Source organism: Nannospalax galili, unplaced genomic scaffold, assembly GCF_000622305.1.
Source record: "Nannospalax galili isolate Female #2095 unplaced genomic scaffold, S.galili_v1.0 scaffold95, whole genome shotgun sequence".
NCBI classification, from domain to species: Eukaryota; Metazoa; Chordata; class Mammalia; order Rodentia; family Spalacidae; genus Nannospalax; species Nannospalax galili.
The window spans coordinates 5,499,132-5,514,000 of NW_008342393.1; the positions used below are offsets into that span (position 1 = coordinate 5,499,132).

A 14,869-nucleotide genomic window follows, 5' to 3' on the forward strand; every position below is an offset into this window, starting at 1 on the left:
ATTTCTGGTTTGTACTACTTCTTAGACGATAAGATCCCACTTATTATCTACTGTATTTAAAATGAGGGTTTTAAAAGGCAGGCATAGTAGTACTTGCCTGTAATCCCAGCTCTAGAAAGCTAAAGCAGGAAGACTGAGAGTTGGATGCCAAATTGGGCTACACAGTGACTTCTAGGCCAATCTTGGTTACATAGCAAGTCTTTGTCTAGGGGTGGGATAATTCAGCAAGCAAGTGGCCTAGATGCAAAGTCTGATAAGCTAAGTCTGAGCCCCAGCACCCAAATGGTGGAAAGTGAGAACTGACTCCTGTAAGCTATCCTCTGATCTACATATGCATGCTATGTCAAACACATGTGTACATATGTGTACATAAACACTAAAAAAAAAAAGACCTTGTCTCAAAACAACAACAACAACAACAACAAATTATAAAAGGTAGAAATAATTTGGTGTTTGTCTCGTTCACTTGAAAAACCACCCTCTAAGACCCTAGTTTCAGTATATTATGATTCATAATAATATTCTACACGAGAAGTCACCACTTGGATCAGGGTTTCACTTCATACTTTACTACTATTACTGTGGGGGGCACACACATGCCACAGCACACATGTGGTGGTCAGAGGACAACTGTCAGGAGCTAGCTCCCTGTTGCTGTTTCTGCTGTTGTGCTGCATACTCCAGGCTGGTTGTCTCCTAGGCTTCTGGGATTACAGATGCATGTCACTACATATGGCTTCACTGAGATCTACCTGCCTCTACCTCCCAAGTGCTGACATCCCTGGGGGTTCCGGGTTTGAACTCAGAAGGTCAGGTTTGCACAGCAGTCACTTTTACCTGCTGAACCATCTCACCAGTCTTTCTCGTCTACTTTTTGATGAACAGATGATCACAACCCCTTTACTACTTGCATAACCCTATAAAAATCTTCTGAGATTTATTCCAGTCACTTTGAGCATTTAACATACTAAATATTGCAGTGTGGCTCACCTGAAAATGTTTACTATATCCTCTCTTCTTTCCCTATAATTGCTGAAATTATTTTTTTAGTATTTTATTTAGTATTTTTATATTATGTGTATGCGTGTATTGCCTGCATGCAGGTAAGTGCACCCGTATCGTGCAATGCCCATGGAAGACGGAAAAGGCTGTTGGATCCCCTGGAACTGGAGTTATGGGCAGTTGTTAGCTGCCATGTGGGTGCTAGGATTTGAACCTGGGTCTTCTGCAAGAATAGTCAGTGTTCTTAACCACTGAGCCATCTCTCCAGCCCCCTAAAACTGTTTTTTAAAAAACACCAAAGCTCAAAGGGTGGCAAATTCTTTTTTATTTATTTCTATTTTTATCTATATAATTTTCCCTCTGAGACAAAAGGGAAGAGGGACTCTTCAACCTAAAGAAATCTCAAATTTTAAATAATCTTGGTTTGGAAATTTATCAAAATCTCTATGCCTCTGTCTCTCAAGACTTAATTCTTAGCTAGGGGTGGGAATACATACCTATAATCCCAGCAGTTAGAAGAGAGGCAAGAAGATAAGGAGTTCAAGGCCAGCCTCTGCTACACTGTGAGTCGAGACCAGCCTGAGCTACACGAGAATCTGTCTAAAAAAAAACGGAGTTGGGGAGAAGATTTAATTTTTATTTTCATTCATATTTACATTTATCCATAATTTTGTTTTAGCCTCTTGATTTATTCTTTTTTTCATATCTTATTTTTTATTTTTTGTATTTTGTGTATGAGTATATTGCCTGCATGTGAGTGCACCCATGTCATGCAATGCTGAGGAGGTCAGAAGAGAGCTTCGGATTCCCCTGGAACTGGAGTTAAGGATGGTTCTTAGCCACCATGTGGGTGCTCTTAAACTGCTAAGCCATCTCTCCCACCCCTCTTGATTTATTCTTTAAGAGTTTAACACTGACTCGGGAGGCAGAGGCAGGCGGATCTCTGTGAGTTTAAGTCCAGCCTGGTCTATATAGTAAGTTCCAGGCCAGTTGGGGCTACAGGGACACCCTGTCTCAAAAGTACCAAAAAATAAATAAATAAAATTTAAAAGCAACAATAACAAAAACCTTATTGAGATGCCATCCTACCTAGTGAGCATGAAAGTTGTTACAAAAAAACTAAAAACGAATTTACCATATGATCCAACTTACTACCCCTGGATATTTACTCAGAGAACTCCAAGTTCATACTTCATAGAGAGACTTACACATCAATTTTACTGCAGCACTAATCACAACAGCTAAGTTGTAAACCAACTTAGGTGTCCAACAACACAGGGATAAGGAAATATGATGTGTACACAATGGAATTTTTTTCAGCCATAAAGTTATATTATTCGTAGGAAAATATGTAAATGGAGATAAACATCAATCGCAGAAAGACAAGTATCATATATATATTTTCTGTCATCTAAGCTTCCTATATTTTATATAGACAGACAGAAACACACACACACACACACACACACACACACACACACACACACACCCCGGAGAAGAACTAGAAAAAAATTAATCCAATGGGAAGGAAGAGAAAAGGGAACTAGAGAAAAAGAAAATAGGCAAATAGGAATAAAGGTAATATATTTTAAAAATATATATCAACATAAATTGTATACCATTAACAATCATTAAATGTTTGTTCATACAGATAATATGTCTCTTACTGAGATATTTCTAAAGGGCTAAAACAGGGCTTGAGAGATGATTAAACAATTAAAGTGCTTGTTGCCATGTAAGCCTGATGACCTGAGTTTTGATCTTCAGAACTTCAGATCTTCAGAAACTTGGATCAGTTAGCCTGGCATATGAAGCAGTGAACAACAGACCTTGTCTCAAACAAAGTACAAGGTAAGGATTGACACCCGAGGCTGTCCACTGATCCCCACACATGCACCATCACACATGCATGTTCTCTCTCCCTCTCTCTCTCCAAATAAATAAATAAATAAATAAATAAATAAATAGGCTAAAAAATTCCCTCAAAAAGCTACCAACTAACATGATTTGCTCTATAGAGACCAGACTGCCTCTTCCTTAATAGTTTTTCTAGCTTCACTTAAGTATAACTGACAAAAATGGCATACGGTTAATGTTTTGATACATACATTTGATTGCCACAATCAAGCCAATGAACATATCCAGCACTCACATGGTAAATGTGCGTGTGTGTGTGTGTGTGTGTGTGTGTGTGTGTGTGTGTACACACGTATGCTGAGGACACTTAATGATTGTTTATGTGAGCTTTGATTCTGGATTCTCAGCATCTTTATTCTCAACTATTCATTTCATCAAAAACTAGGGGAAAAAAGGGCTAAGAAGATGGCTCAGTGGGGTCAAGTGCTTGATGTGCCAGTGTGAGGACCTAAAGCTCAAATCCTAGAATCCACGTAAAACCAAGCCCACTAGAATATGTCTGTAATCTCAGGGTTCTTCCAGGAAGACAGGAGATAGCACAAGGGAATCACCAACACTCACAGGCCAGCTAGTCTGGTAGAGGCAGCAGCAAACAAGAGAGGCACAGCAGAGCCCCTATCTCAAGCTGGGTGGAAGGTGAGGACTGACACCCAAGGTTGTCCCTCAGACGTTGGCACACGTGCTGTGGCACATACACTCTCACACTCACACACAAATATATACCCATATCACACATATACACATTTAAAAAGTTGAAAAACTAGTTAAAATTTTGGGGTTCTCCCTCTAAAAAACTTAGAAAGGCTATCAAGACATAGTGGTAAAAGGAAAAATAAAAAATAAAAGAAGCAAGCTGCAAGCAAAATGTTTAGAACATAAGCCTATTTATATTGTTTTGTTTTGTTGTTTTATTTGTTTGAGATAGGATCTCACTATGTAGCCCTGGCAGGCCTGAAATCAGGCTGATGTGAAACTCAGACATTCATATACCTCTGCCTGGAATTAAAGGCATGCACCACCATCATAAACAAGCATATTTATCTTAAAAAGATATAAATTATAAGTATGTGTTATAGATATGCACATGTAAAATAGAAGGTCTGATCTGGACATGATAACATAAGCTTATAATTTCAGCTAATCAGGAAGCTGAGGCAAAGGCCTGCCAGGGCTACATAATGAGTTCAAGACCAGTCTGGGCAACTTAGTGAGACCCTATCTCAGAAACCGAAAATTTTAAAAGGGAACTGTGCATACAGCTCAGTGGTGGAGTGTCTGACAAACATACATACACAAAGCCCCATGTTCTACGTAATTAGGTTATACTGAACTGTATTCCAACACTTGGTTTTTGTTTGTTTGGTTTGGCTATGAGCCTGCGCTGTGCCAGCTCTCCAGCCCTTTTTGTTTGTTTGTTTGTTTTTTTAAACAAGATCTCCCTGTAGCCCCATCTGGTCTGGAACTCCCTATGCAGACCAGGCTGGCCTTAAACTCACAGATTCACCTGCCTCTGTCTCCCAAGTGCTGAAACTAAAGGCGTGCACTACCTCGTCCAGCAAAAACGCCATCATTTTAAAATATTGCTTATTTAGATTTGCCATTCATTTTCTTTCTTAACATACATAAGCATCTTGGTAACAAAAAACATAAAAAATATGTGACAGAAGTCAGACCTGGTAGTTCATGCCTATAATTCCAGCACTCAGAAGTCTAAGACAGGAGGATTTCTTTAACTTCAAGGCCAGCCTTGTATACATAGTGAATTCCCAGACAAGCTGGACCACACATCCTGACCTAGCTCCAAATAAAACAAACTTTCACTAACAAAGAATTCTATTTTCCTTTCCCAAGGCAAAAGTATGAATGAGAGGACTATGTCTTTACCCTTTTATGCCTTCATCCCATAATAAGCTCAAGGTATTTCTTGATGTTATTAAATGAGGATTTAAGGGAAAAAAGTCCATAAGCAAAAACATGCAACTACGGAGCAAATTTCTTAGGCACTGACACAAGTAAAAGTAATCTGAAATCACAATGCATGCTCAATTTTTGTGTTAAATTCTATTTTTAACTTCTCCTACAGTATAAATTTCCATACAATTTTTTTTTAAACTTTAGCTATTTTAAAATTGACAGCACATTTCATAAGAGGGACCTAGTGACAGACAATAATAGGAAATTAAACTACTATCCTACTATCAAGATTCAAGCTTATAAAAAAAACAAGGTTATAAAGAAACAGGAACAATTTTAGAAATTAACCACACATGGAAGAGGATGGAAAATTCTCTCAATAAGAATGCTGGCTCTGTTTAGGAGTTTTCTGCTCTGTATGCTAAGCACATCCCCTGAAGAATGCAGAACAAACTGACCACTGCCTTTATATCAAACTCTGCCAACAAAAGTTTCTCACAGTAGCTCTATGGAAGCATTTCAAATCATTCTTTAAATAAAACTCTTAAAATTTTTCTTAAGTAGGTACCAATCCAATTGCCTTTTAATTACTTAAAACTGTTTTTCTCAGTTCTAAAAGTCATGTCTTGCTAACAATCAACATCCCACAATATTCTTCAAAGGAAATACTTTTTTGGGAGTCTATACTATAAACAAATGTGTTACCCTTTTCATAGAATTTTCATGCTCTTTTTTAAAACTTAGTTGGTTATTCACTACAGCACTGTTCACAAGAGCAAAGTCTAAGAAAAACCTAGGTGTCATATCAAGGCACACTGGAAGCACAGATGGGAATATGTGAGCCTCTTCCCCTGCCCATCTTCTAGGATTCTGATGCATCAACTTTTCTATTTATTCTCATTCTCAATTTCTCCTACTAAATTCCTCCAGCCACACAACCTAGCCACCCCACTCACTTTTCCTTCCCCCTGCCATTTCCACCTCCAGCTTAAGTCTTTTCCTCCTCTACCATTCCACCTTTCTTGAATAGGCTATTCTTTTATGAGTCATATGCACTCCTATTAGTGGCTCTGCAACCTGTGAGAACCTATACCTAAAAATTTTCGGATTCAATTCTTTTCTAGTTTTCTCTATACTAGGTGACTCTGATGACAGCTTCCATTCAAAAGTTCTCTTGACCCTTGCCTTCCAGGGATGATACTAGAGTTGCTGCTAACACCCTACTCTTCTCTCTCATGCATTCTTTCTTCCATTCTAGTCTCCTTCCCTCATGCTGTTTTCCTTACTGTGTAAGGCTCAGACACCCTAAGCCTGCCATCTCTCCTTGAGTAGGCCCCTTCTATCCTGTTGAGGAAATAAAGTCAACTGCCTTTCTGCATGGATGCTCTTTCTACTGGTGGGGCTCTGATTCCATACCAGCCTATCCCCACATGGAATATCTCCTAAATTTACTTGAGTTATGGCATCTACTCCAGCCTACGTCATCCTACAGACCCCAATCTTGTTCTTCCTGTTCTAGTGAACCTATGTCTGAACTGTGCAGGGGAAGGGGAGATAAAGCAGTGACATACCACTACAGCTTTATCTGGTAGGGCAAATCCTATACTACTACTTCAGGATTACTTTTCTCTAGGTCTTTATTCATTCACAGTATCATTCAGTTAGATGAAAAGGCTTATATCAGGTTAGAGGTATAGGTTGCCTAGCACACATGAGGTCTTAGGTTCAAATCCCCCTATGAGGGAGCAGGAAGATGAAAACAAGACCTTCCAACCTGTGACATCTAATCTTGAAAGGGTGGTAAGTGAAGCAGGGCAAACCTGTAATGCGGGAAATCGTGAGGAAAAGCAAATGAATGAAGAAATTTGAACTTCAAGGAAAGAAGTCAAGGTGGAAGATTCAAACTTATAAACAGCAATGTTTAGACAACATCACAGACATAGAACTTGAACGAACTAGATTAAGAAAGGAGCAGAAGTTTAAGTCTCAGTTCTCCAGTATTTAGAGAATCAAAAGTAGAAGTAAAGCCAGCAGAGGAACACTGAAAAAACTTGATGAGCATGTGGGTGAGGACATCCTGGATACAAACTGAAGCAAACATCCCAAGAACTTGAAAGCATTCAAACTGGCCAATAATGCTAAAAGGCGAGGTGTGGGCTGAGAATTTTCCACAAGATTTGGAAAGAAGCATGTTTTGAGCCACCTTGACCAAAGGCATGTTGGTGCTTTAAGTATGAGAGGAACAAGATGAAGAGAAACTTTTTGCTCCTTGAACATGCCCAATGTGGCACCACCACAAAGCCTGTAAGTCGTCACCACATCTCCCTAATATAGTTAGTCTTCCAGATCTTTCTAAGTACCTGCCCATCCACATACCATTAAAGTAACCACCTTCCGCATCACATACTAATCATGCAAATTCAAGATTTCACTGTAACATTTCATACCTGCACATATCTTGCATTGATCACACTCATCCTTCCTTTTTACTCTCTTATTACTTGTTTTTTTATTATATTTGTGTGTGTGTGTGTGCACGTGCGCACATGCATGTGCACGCACAGGTGCAATCAGTTTTCTTCTTCCATTGTATAGGACCCAGTTATCAAATTCAAGTTCAGTGACAAACAGCTTTACCTGATGAGCCATCTTGCTGGCTCTTACTTTGCATTTTTTAAATTTTTTTTTAATTTATTATTTTTATTTTATGTGTATGAGTGTACTGCCTGCATGTCTTTAAGTGCACATGTTGTGCACTGCCTGCAGAGGTCAGAAGAGGGCATCAGATCCCTTGGAATTGGAGTTACAGACAGGTATGGGTGATGGGACTCAAACCCACGTCCTCTGCAAGAGCAGCCAGTGCTCTTAAGGGCTGGTTCAACTCTCCAGCCCTTTCTCTCTCTCTCTCTCTCTCTCTCTCTCTCTCTCTCTCTCTCTCCCCCTCATTAAAAAATTTTGTTTATTTATTTATTCTTTTCTTTTCTTTTCTTTTTTGATCTTTTTGAGACAGGGTCTCCCTAGAGCCCCAACTGGTCTGGAACTCACAATGTAGACCAAGCTGGCCTTGAACTTATAGAGATCTGCATGCCTCTGCCTCCTGAGTGCTGGGACTAAAGGCATGCACCACTACACCCGGTGCTTACTTTGGTTTCTTAGTAGCACTTAACAATAGTTAAAATTCAATAACTTATTTGCTTGTCTATTTCTACAAGAATGTATTTAGGGGTGTGGTGGCACAGGCCTTTAGTTCCAGCACTTGGGAGGCAGAGGCAGGCTGATCTCTGTGAATTCAAAGTCAGCCTGCTCTACATAGTGAGTTCCAGGCCAGCTCAGGCTACAGGGAGACCCTGTCTCAAAAAGACCCTGCCTCCATACCCTCAAAAGAATGCATTTAGAAATATGAACAAAAACTTGTGTAATTTCTAAGTGCATCACTCCCCGAAGCCCACTGGATTACTGTAACTTCATCACTGGCTACAGATTTCTCACAGCAGGAAATTATCAACAAAGCAACAAAAAAGGTTCACAACTTTATCACCCTGGGCAAATCTCCTTTGCAGCTAGTCTTCTGCCATAAAACTTTTTTGTCACTTCCTGCTCCCTTGTTTAAAACTCATCATGTGATTTTTCTCACAAACCATTTTTACATTAGCCTTACTTCACAGAAAAGTTATGCTAGTAAAATTAAAGTTAGTTATAATTGTGAATTTCAATCTTTCCTCATAATAAAGTCAAACCATACCCTAAATATAACTAGGTCTTCATCAAAGTTCTCAGGAGAAAGGAGTTGTTAAAAAATTTTCAATTAATGATAGTCTATTTCAGGGGCTCAGAAGACAGCTCAGTTGGTAAAGTATTTGCTCCACAAGGAGGACCTAAGTTAGGGTCCTCAGCACCCATGTAAAAAAGCCAGGAATGGTGAGTGATACATGCCTTGCTTTGGGGTACAGAGACAGGAGGATCCCTGGACCTTGTTGGCCAGGTAACCTAGCAAATCAGTAAGCTCTAGGTTCAGTGAAACTCTGTCTCAAAAAATAAGGTGGAGAGTGACAGAGGATGACACTTGCCAATGATCTCTGGCCTCCACAAGCCATGTATGTGTGCGTACACACACACACACACACACACACACACACACACACACAAATAGAAATGGTCTATTTCAATTCCTGCCTCATGAAAACCAAGATGAGAAGGTATGTGACATGCTCATGACATGGTTAACAAGAGAATTCAATCCGTCTCCTAGCTCTTAACAAAGAAAGATATTTGGTTAATGACAAGAGCTTGGGTGAAGAAGAAAATAGGTTCAAATTAGTAGACATATTTTACAAATTGGATGTTACATCTTGTAATGTACCATCTTGCTCCTGAAAACTGTTACCTGTTGAGCCTCTTCATTTCCAGATCAAGTAGAAAGAGACAAGATTTTGGTTTGGAAACTGTCTGGGGAGTACTGGCCTTTGTATTTCCAGGGCAGTTAAAGTCCATTATTAATCATTTCCCTCAGTTTACAACCTGCTAGTAAGGTTCTGTCATAGCATGTCACTGGATTAAATAAGAGAATTAGAATAATCTTCTCTTACAGTTCACTTTGAACTGTAACTAAAACATCGCTTCCATATAATACACATTTTTGATATGCTATAAGTATTCCCCCTACTTAATTTCATTTTGGGAAAGGGGACACAGGAAGTAAACAAAAGAGAGAAAGGTGTTTTGGAAGATCTTCCAAACCTATAAACAGGCTAAAAAGTGCAGTGTGGATACAGGATAAAGAGCCCATTTCCTAGTGACAACACCATGGACATATTGTGAACACAACTTCTTAAAAAATGAGCAAGGAGGACAGGCAATAAACCTTACCATTAAAAATACTGTTGAAAAAGCCAGATATGGTGGTGCATGTCTTTGATCCCCACACTCTAGAGGCAGAAGCAGGCAGGTCACTGTGATAAACAGATCAGCCTGGTCTACAAAGCCAGTTCTAAGCAGCCAGGGATACAACGAGACCTTGTCTCAAAACAACAGTGAAGAAAAAAGAAACAAAAAAAACCAATGCAACATTCTGAATATCTCCACCATCTACAATTGAAGGACCATTCATTCATATTATCTCAGAAGATTCAAACATTTAAAACAAGCTATTCAGGGCTGGAAAATATAAAAGTGTTTGCTCTTGAGTTCAGTTCTCAGCACCCATACCTGGAAGCTTACAACTGCCTTTAACTCCAGCTCCAGGGGATCTGATGTCCTTTTCAGACTTCCATAGGCACCTACACACATGTGACATCCACTCACACAGACATATACTTATAAATAAAAATAAAACAAATAATTAACTAAAAAAACATGTTCTAAGCTGGTTTGGTAGAGTATACCTTTAGTCCCAGTACACAGGAGGCAGAGGTAGGGGGATCTCTGTTGAGATTGAGACCAGAGTGGTCTACATAGCAAGTTCCAGGCCAGCTGAGGCTACAGGGAGACCCTGTCTCAAAAAAAAAAAAAGAACAACAACAACAAAAATACATTCTAGCTAGGCACGGTGGTACATGCCTATCTAGTACTCAGGAAGTTGAGACAGGAGGATTGCAGGTTTAACACCAGCCTAACTACATAGTGAGACCCTGTCTCAACAACAACAAAGCATGTGTTATGTTCCTATAATGTGCTGGACATTTTCCCAAGTTCTAGGACTATAGGAGTAAATAAATTCCCTGGAATTTATGTTCTCACAGAGAGAAACAAAGTAAGTAAATGGCTTAGATTTTTGAAAGACATTAACAGGTGCTTATGCAATGATAAATAGTATAGAAAAAATTTATAAAGTAAGGAGATAAGGGGCTGGGGGAGTGTAGCCTGGTTGGCAGAGTGCTTGCCTAGCATGCAAGAAGCCCTTGGTTCAATCCCCAGCATCACATAAACCAGAAGTAGTTGCACGTGTATCAAAGGCTCAAGGTCATCCTCGACTACACAGTAAATTTGTGGCCAGCCTGGTATACACGAGACTTTATCTCTCCAAAAATCAAAACAAAACAAGGGATGAAAATAATTCATCTGTATATAGATCGCATAAAAATTCCATTTTATAAGATAGAGAATAGTACTTTACATGTTTAAGGTTTGTTTTGTTTTGGGTTGCTTTGGTATTAAGTTTTTTATTTTACTGTTTTTTTGAGACAGAGTCTCCCAGTAGCCCCAGCAAGACCAGACTGGACTCAATCTCCTCCTGCCTCTGCCTTCCAAGTGCTGGGATTAAAGGCATGGGCCACCATGCCCCTCCTTAGGCATTTGTTATTGAGATAAGGTCTCACTGGGCTCAAGAGATCTCTTTTGTTTCAGATGGTTAGGCAGGGTTTCACTCTGTAGCCTGGACTGTCTTGGAACTCATTATGCAGCCTACGCAAGCCTCAAACTCCTTGCAAACTTCCTGTTTCAGTCTTCCTAATAGTTGGAACTATAGCTACATGCAGTCATGCCTGACTAACAGAAATTTTAATTTAGTACATCTCCACTCAGAGTACTTTTTTTTGGCGGGGGGGGGGGGGGTGTTGGGAACGGGTCTTATTATGTAGTCCAGCTGGCCTAGAACTTGCTATGTAGACCATCCGGGGCTGGCCTCGATCTCATAGAGATCTGCCTGCCTCTGCCTCCCAAGTGCTGGGATTAAAGGTAGGTACCACTATGCCAGAATACATTGAGTCATTACATTTGTCACTTATTTGCTGATTTGTTCTAAATTAAAATACGCTCTTTAATGAATCAACACCAAGCCTTTTTGGCTAAATACAAAGCATTTTTATATAAAAACTTTTATGAAATGATTTTTGAGGAAGAAAAGAAAATCAGTGTATCTTGAAGATAAAATAATAATTAGGAATAGTGGGTGGTTGAGGCAGGACTGCCTTGATCAAATCCAAGGTCAGCCCCTGGACATCATAGAAGTACTAAAAAAATAATATAATAAAGGGAAACTATACTAAATTGTGGTTCCTAACAGTAAACCAAGGATATATAGGTGGTAGTAATTTCTCGTTAAGAAAACAACATCAGGAGACAGAGGCAGGTGGATTTCTGTGAGTTTGAGGCCAACCTGCTCTCCAGAGCGAATCCAAGTCAGCTGTGACTACAGAGACCCTGTCTCAAAAAAACCAAAAAAGAAAAAGAAAACAACATAATGGCCAGTTGTGGTGGTGTATACCTATAATCCCAGAATTTAGGAGGCAGAGGCCAAGGCAGGTATATCTCTGTGAGTTCAAAGCCAGTCTGGACTATATAATGAGTTTCAGGCATTTTAGGCAGCCAGGACTGCATAGTGAGACTCTGTCTCAAAAAAAAAAAAAAAAAAAAAAAAGGAAAGAAAAGAAAAAAAAGAAAGGAGGTCAAGAGGGAAAAAAAAGAACAGAAGAAACTAGAAAGACGGCTTAGTGGTAAGAATCCATGGGTTCAGTCTCCAGCACCCACATTGGGCAACACAAAATTGCCTATAACTCTAGTTCCAAGGGGATTCAACACCCTCTTCTGGCCTCTGCAGGCATTGAACTCAGGTGGTGCACTTACATACATGCCGGCAAAACACTCTCGTACACACAAAATAAAAATAAATTAGTCAAAAAATTTTAAAAGAAAAAAACAAACAAAAAAACAAAACCCAATATACACCAGGCCTGATGGCATATACCTGTAATCTCAGCTACTTGGGAGACTAAGACAAGGGGATCATAAGTTCAAGGCCAGTTTGGGCTATAGAGTAAGTTCAAAGCTAGCCTGGGTGTTTAGTAAGGCTCCGTCTCAAAATAAAAAGTAAAAAAGGCTAGGGATACATCTCAGTACAAGACTGCTTGCCTAGCATACCCTGAGTTGAGGAGTAGCAAGCTTACTCAGTGGGTAGAAGTGCTTGCAACACAAGCCTGACAACTCAAACTTAATTTCTAGAACCCACAGTGGAAGAAATGAATTCCCTTAAAGTTGTCCTCTGATCTCCATAAGTGTGCTCCCCCTGCTACTAACAAAAATAATAAAAATAAAGTTAAAACCTCTGGATATGGGGCCCTAAAAGCAGTACTTAAAAGTTATTAAAAAAAAAAAAAAAGTCACCTCACCCCAAATTCATAGTATATAGACTAAATAAAACGGAAAGAAATTCTTGTCATTATTATACCAACCAAGATGTTAACAATATTTGGTTTTGTTTTCATACATAACTTGAAATTGACTGGTAAAAGAACATCCCTTGGAAGAGGTCATCTCCAATTAAAAAAAAGAGACACATCAACTTTTCAAACTAAAATGTATATAAACTATTGTGTTTTGGGGGTTTTTGTTTTGTTTTGTTTTGTTTTTAGTCATTTTGAGACAGGGTCTCCCTATAGCCCCAGCGGACCTAGAACTCACTATGTAGACCAGACTGGCCTTGAACTCATAGAGGTCTGCCTCCCTCTGCCTCTCAAGTGCTGGGATCAAAGGTGTGCACCACCATGCCCAGTTATGAACTATTGTATTTTAAAATTTTTTACATTTTATTCTCTTTCTCTTCTTTCTTTCTTTCTCCTTCCTTCCTTCCCTCCCTCCCTCCCTCCTTCCTTCCTTCCTTTCTTTGTATATGTAGAACAGAGGACAATCTGCAGAAGTTGGTTCTCTTCTTCTACCATGTGGGTCCCTGGAATCAAACTAGATCCAGGGGGTTGGTAGCCAGCACCTTTACCCATATACCTATCAACAGTCCTAAACTATAACACTTTATTATGCTTTGGCTTTCTATTACTTCTATTTGGATAAGAAACCTTATAAAATGTAAACTGAAAAAAAAAGTAAATTATCAATTTCAACAAAATAAAGCTTACCTTTAGGCTGGTATGAGAACGTGGTTGACTTAATTCCTGAAATTTCCATTGCTCTGATCCTGGAGTCTCACCTCCTTTCTGAGTGTCAGGAGTAAGCAATCCATCTCCAGCAGGTAATGGGAAAATCCCTAATGATATAGGGCGTTCTTTTCTATTTGGAGGAGGAAGGAAAAACATTAAATATTAATTTATTTTTAGTTTTTGTCATGATTCTATATTATAAGCCTGGACTGTGAACAGGCCTATAATCCCAGTTACTTGGGAAGATGAAGCAGGAGGATCACAAGGTTAAGGCCTACCTAAACTACAGAAAGCTTGGTGTCATTATTTTAGGATCTATTCCCTTAAATAATACTGTATGTCTATCTGAATAAGTGAACATGCCAAATAAAAAGGACATTCTAAGAAGTTCAAATTAGCCCCAGAAATTAGCTAAGAAAAATGATCAAAGACTGTTTAGGAAACATTTTTGGCTGATTGGTTTGGGTTGTTTTGAGACCAGGTCTCATTCACTACTTAGCCTAGGCTGGCCCTGAACTGGAGATCCTCCTGTTTTAGAGTTGCTAGGATTACAATCCCACACCAGCACACCTGGCAGGAAATTTTATAAACTACTGCTTTGACTAGGAAGCAGTTGGTGGTCTGGTCTGGTGCTACATGCAGAAGAGTATGTATCATAGGAAACAGGCGATGGCAACCTTCCCAAGCCCTCTCTTAGTCTTCCCATATCCTCAGGTTACAGTTTCTGGATGTTTTAAGTTAGGCTTTTTCTACCTAGAGAAAAATCAATATACTCTTTGAAACAGGGATACCAATTAACTGGTAAAAAGTTTTTATTCCCCTGAAATTATGAAGGCGCTGGTTTTTTTGTTGTTTTGGTGCTGAGCCTCACATTTGATAGGCAGTGTGCTATCACAGAGCTGTATCCCCAGGCCAAACTCTGTTTTTCTATGGATCATATTCTATCAGTTACTTTAGGCACAGTACATATGAGAAAACTATCACAAGTTTTTTCCTAATAAGAAGCCCAAAATATTCTGAAACCAAAGCTTTATGGGAAATTTCAATCAATAAAAGTTACAATTTTGTTAACAAGAGAATTTTTAACAGAAACAAATAGCTTTGTGGATGTATAGATTAGAAATGAAAGGACTTTTAGAAAGCACTTTAGAAGGTATGAAAGAAAGGAGAGA

At 39.1% G+C, this 14,869-nt stretch overlaps 1 protein-coding gene across 22 annotated transcripts in view; it reads right to left on the bottom strand.

The window, feature by feature from the left end:
* The window catches only part of Spag9 (sperm associated antigen 9), a 159,187-nt gene that overhangs the window by 75,994 nt on the left and 68,324 nt on the right, over positions 1–14,869 (bottom strand). For all 22 annotated transcript variants that reach the window (XM_029566107.1, XM_029566104.1, XM_029566102.1 and 19 more), the window contains one exon: positions 13,677–13,827. In XM_029566107.1, the coding sequence (XP_029421967.1) occupies positions 13,677–13,827 (151 nt within the window). The remainder of the gene's footprint in view (positions 1–13,676; positions 13,828–14,869) is intronic.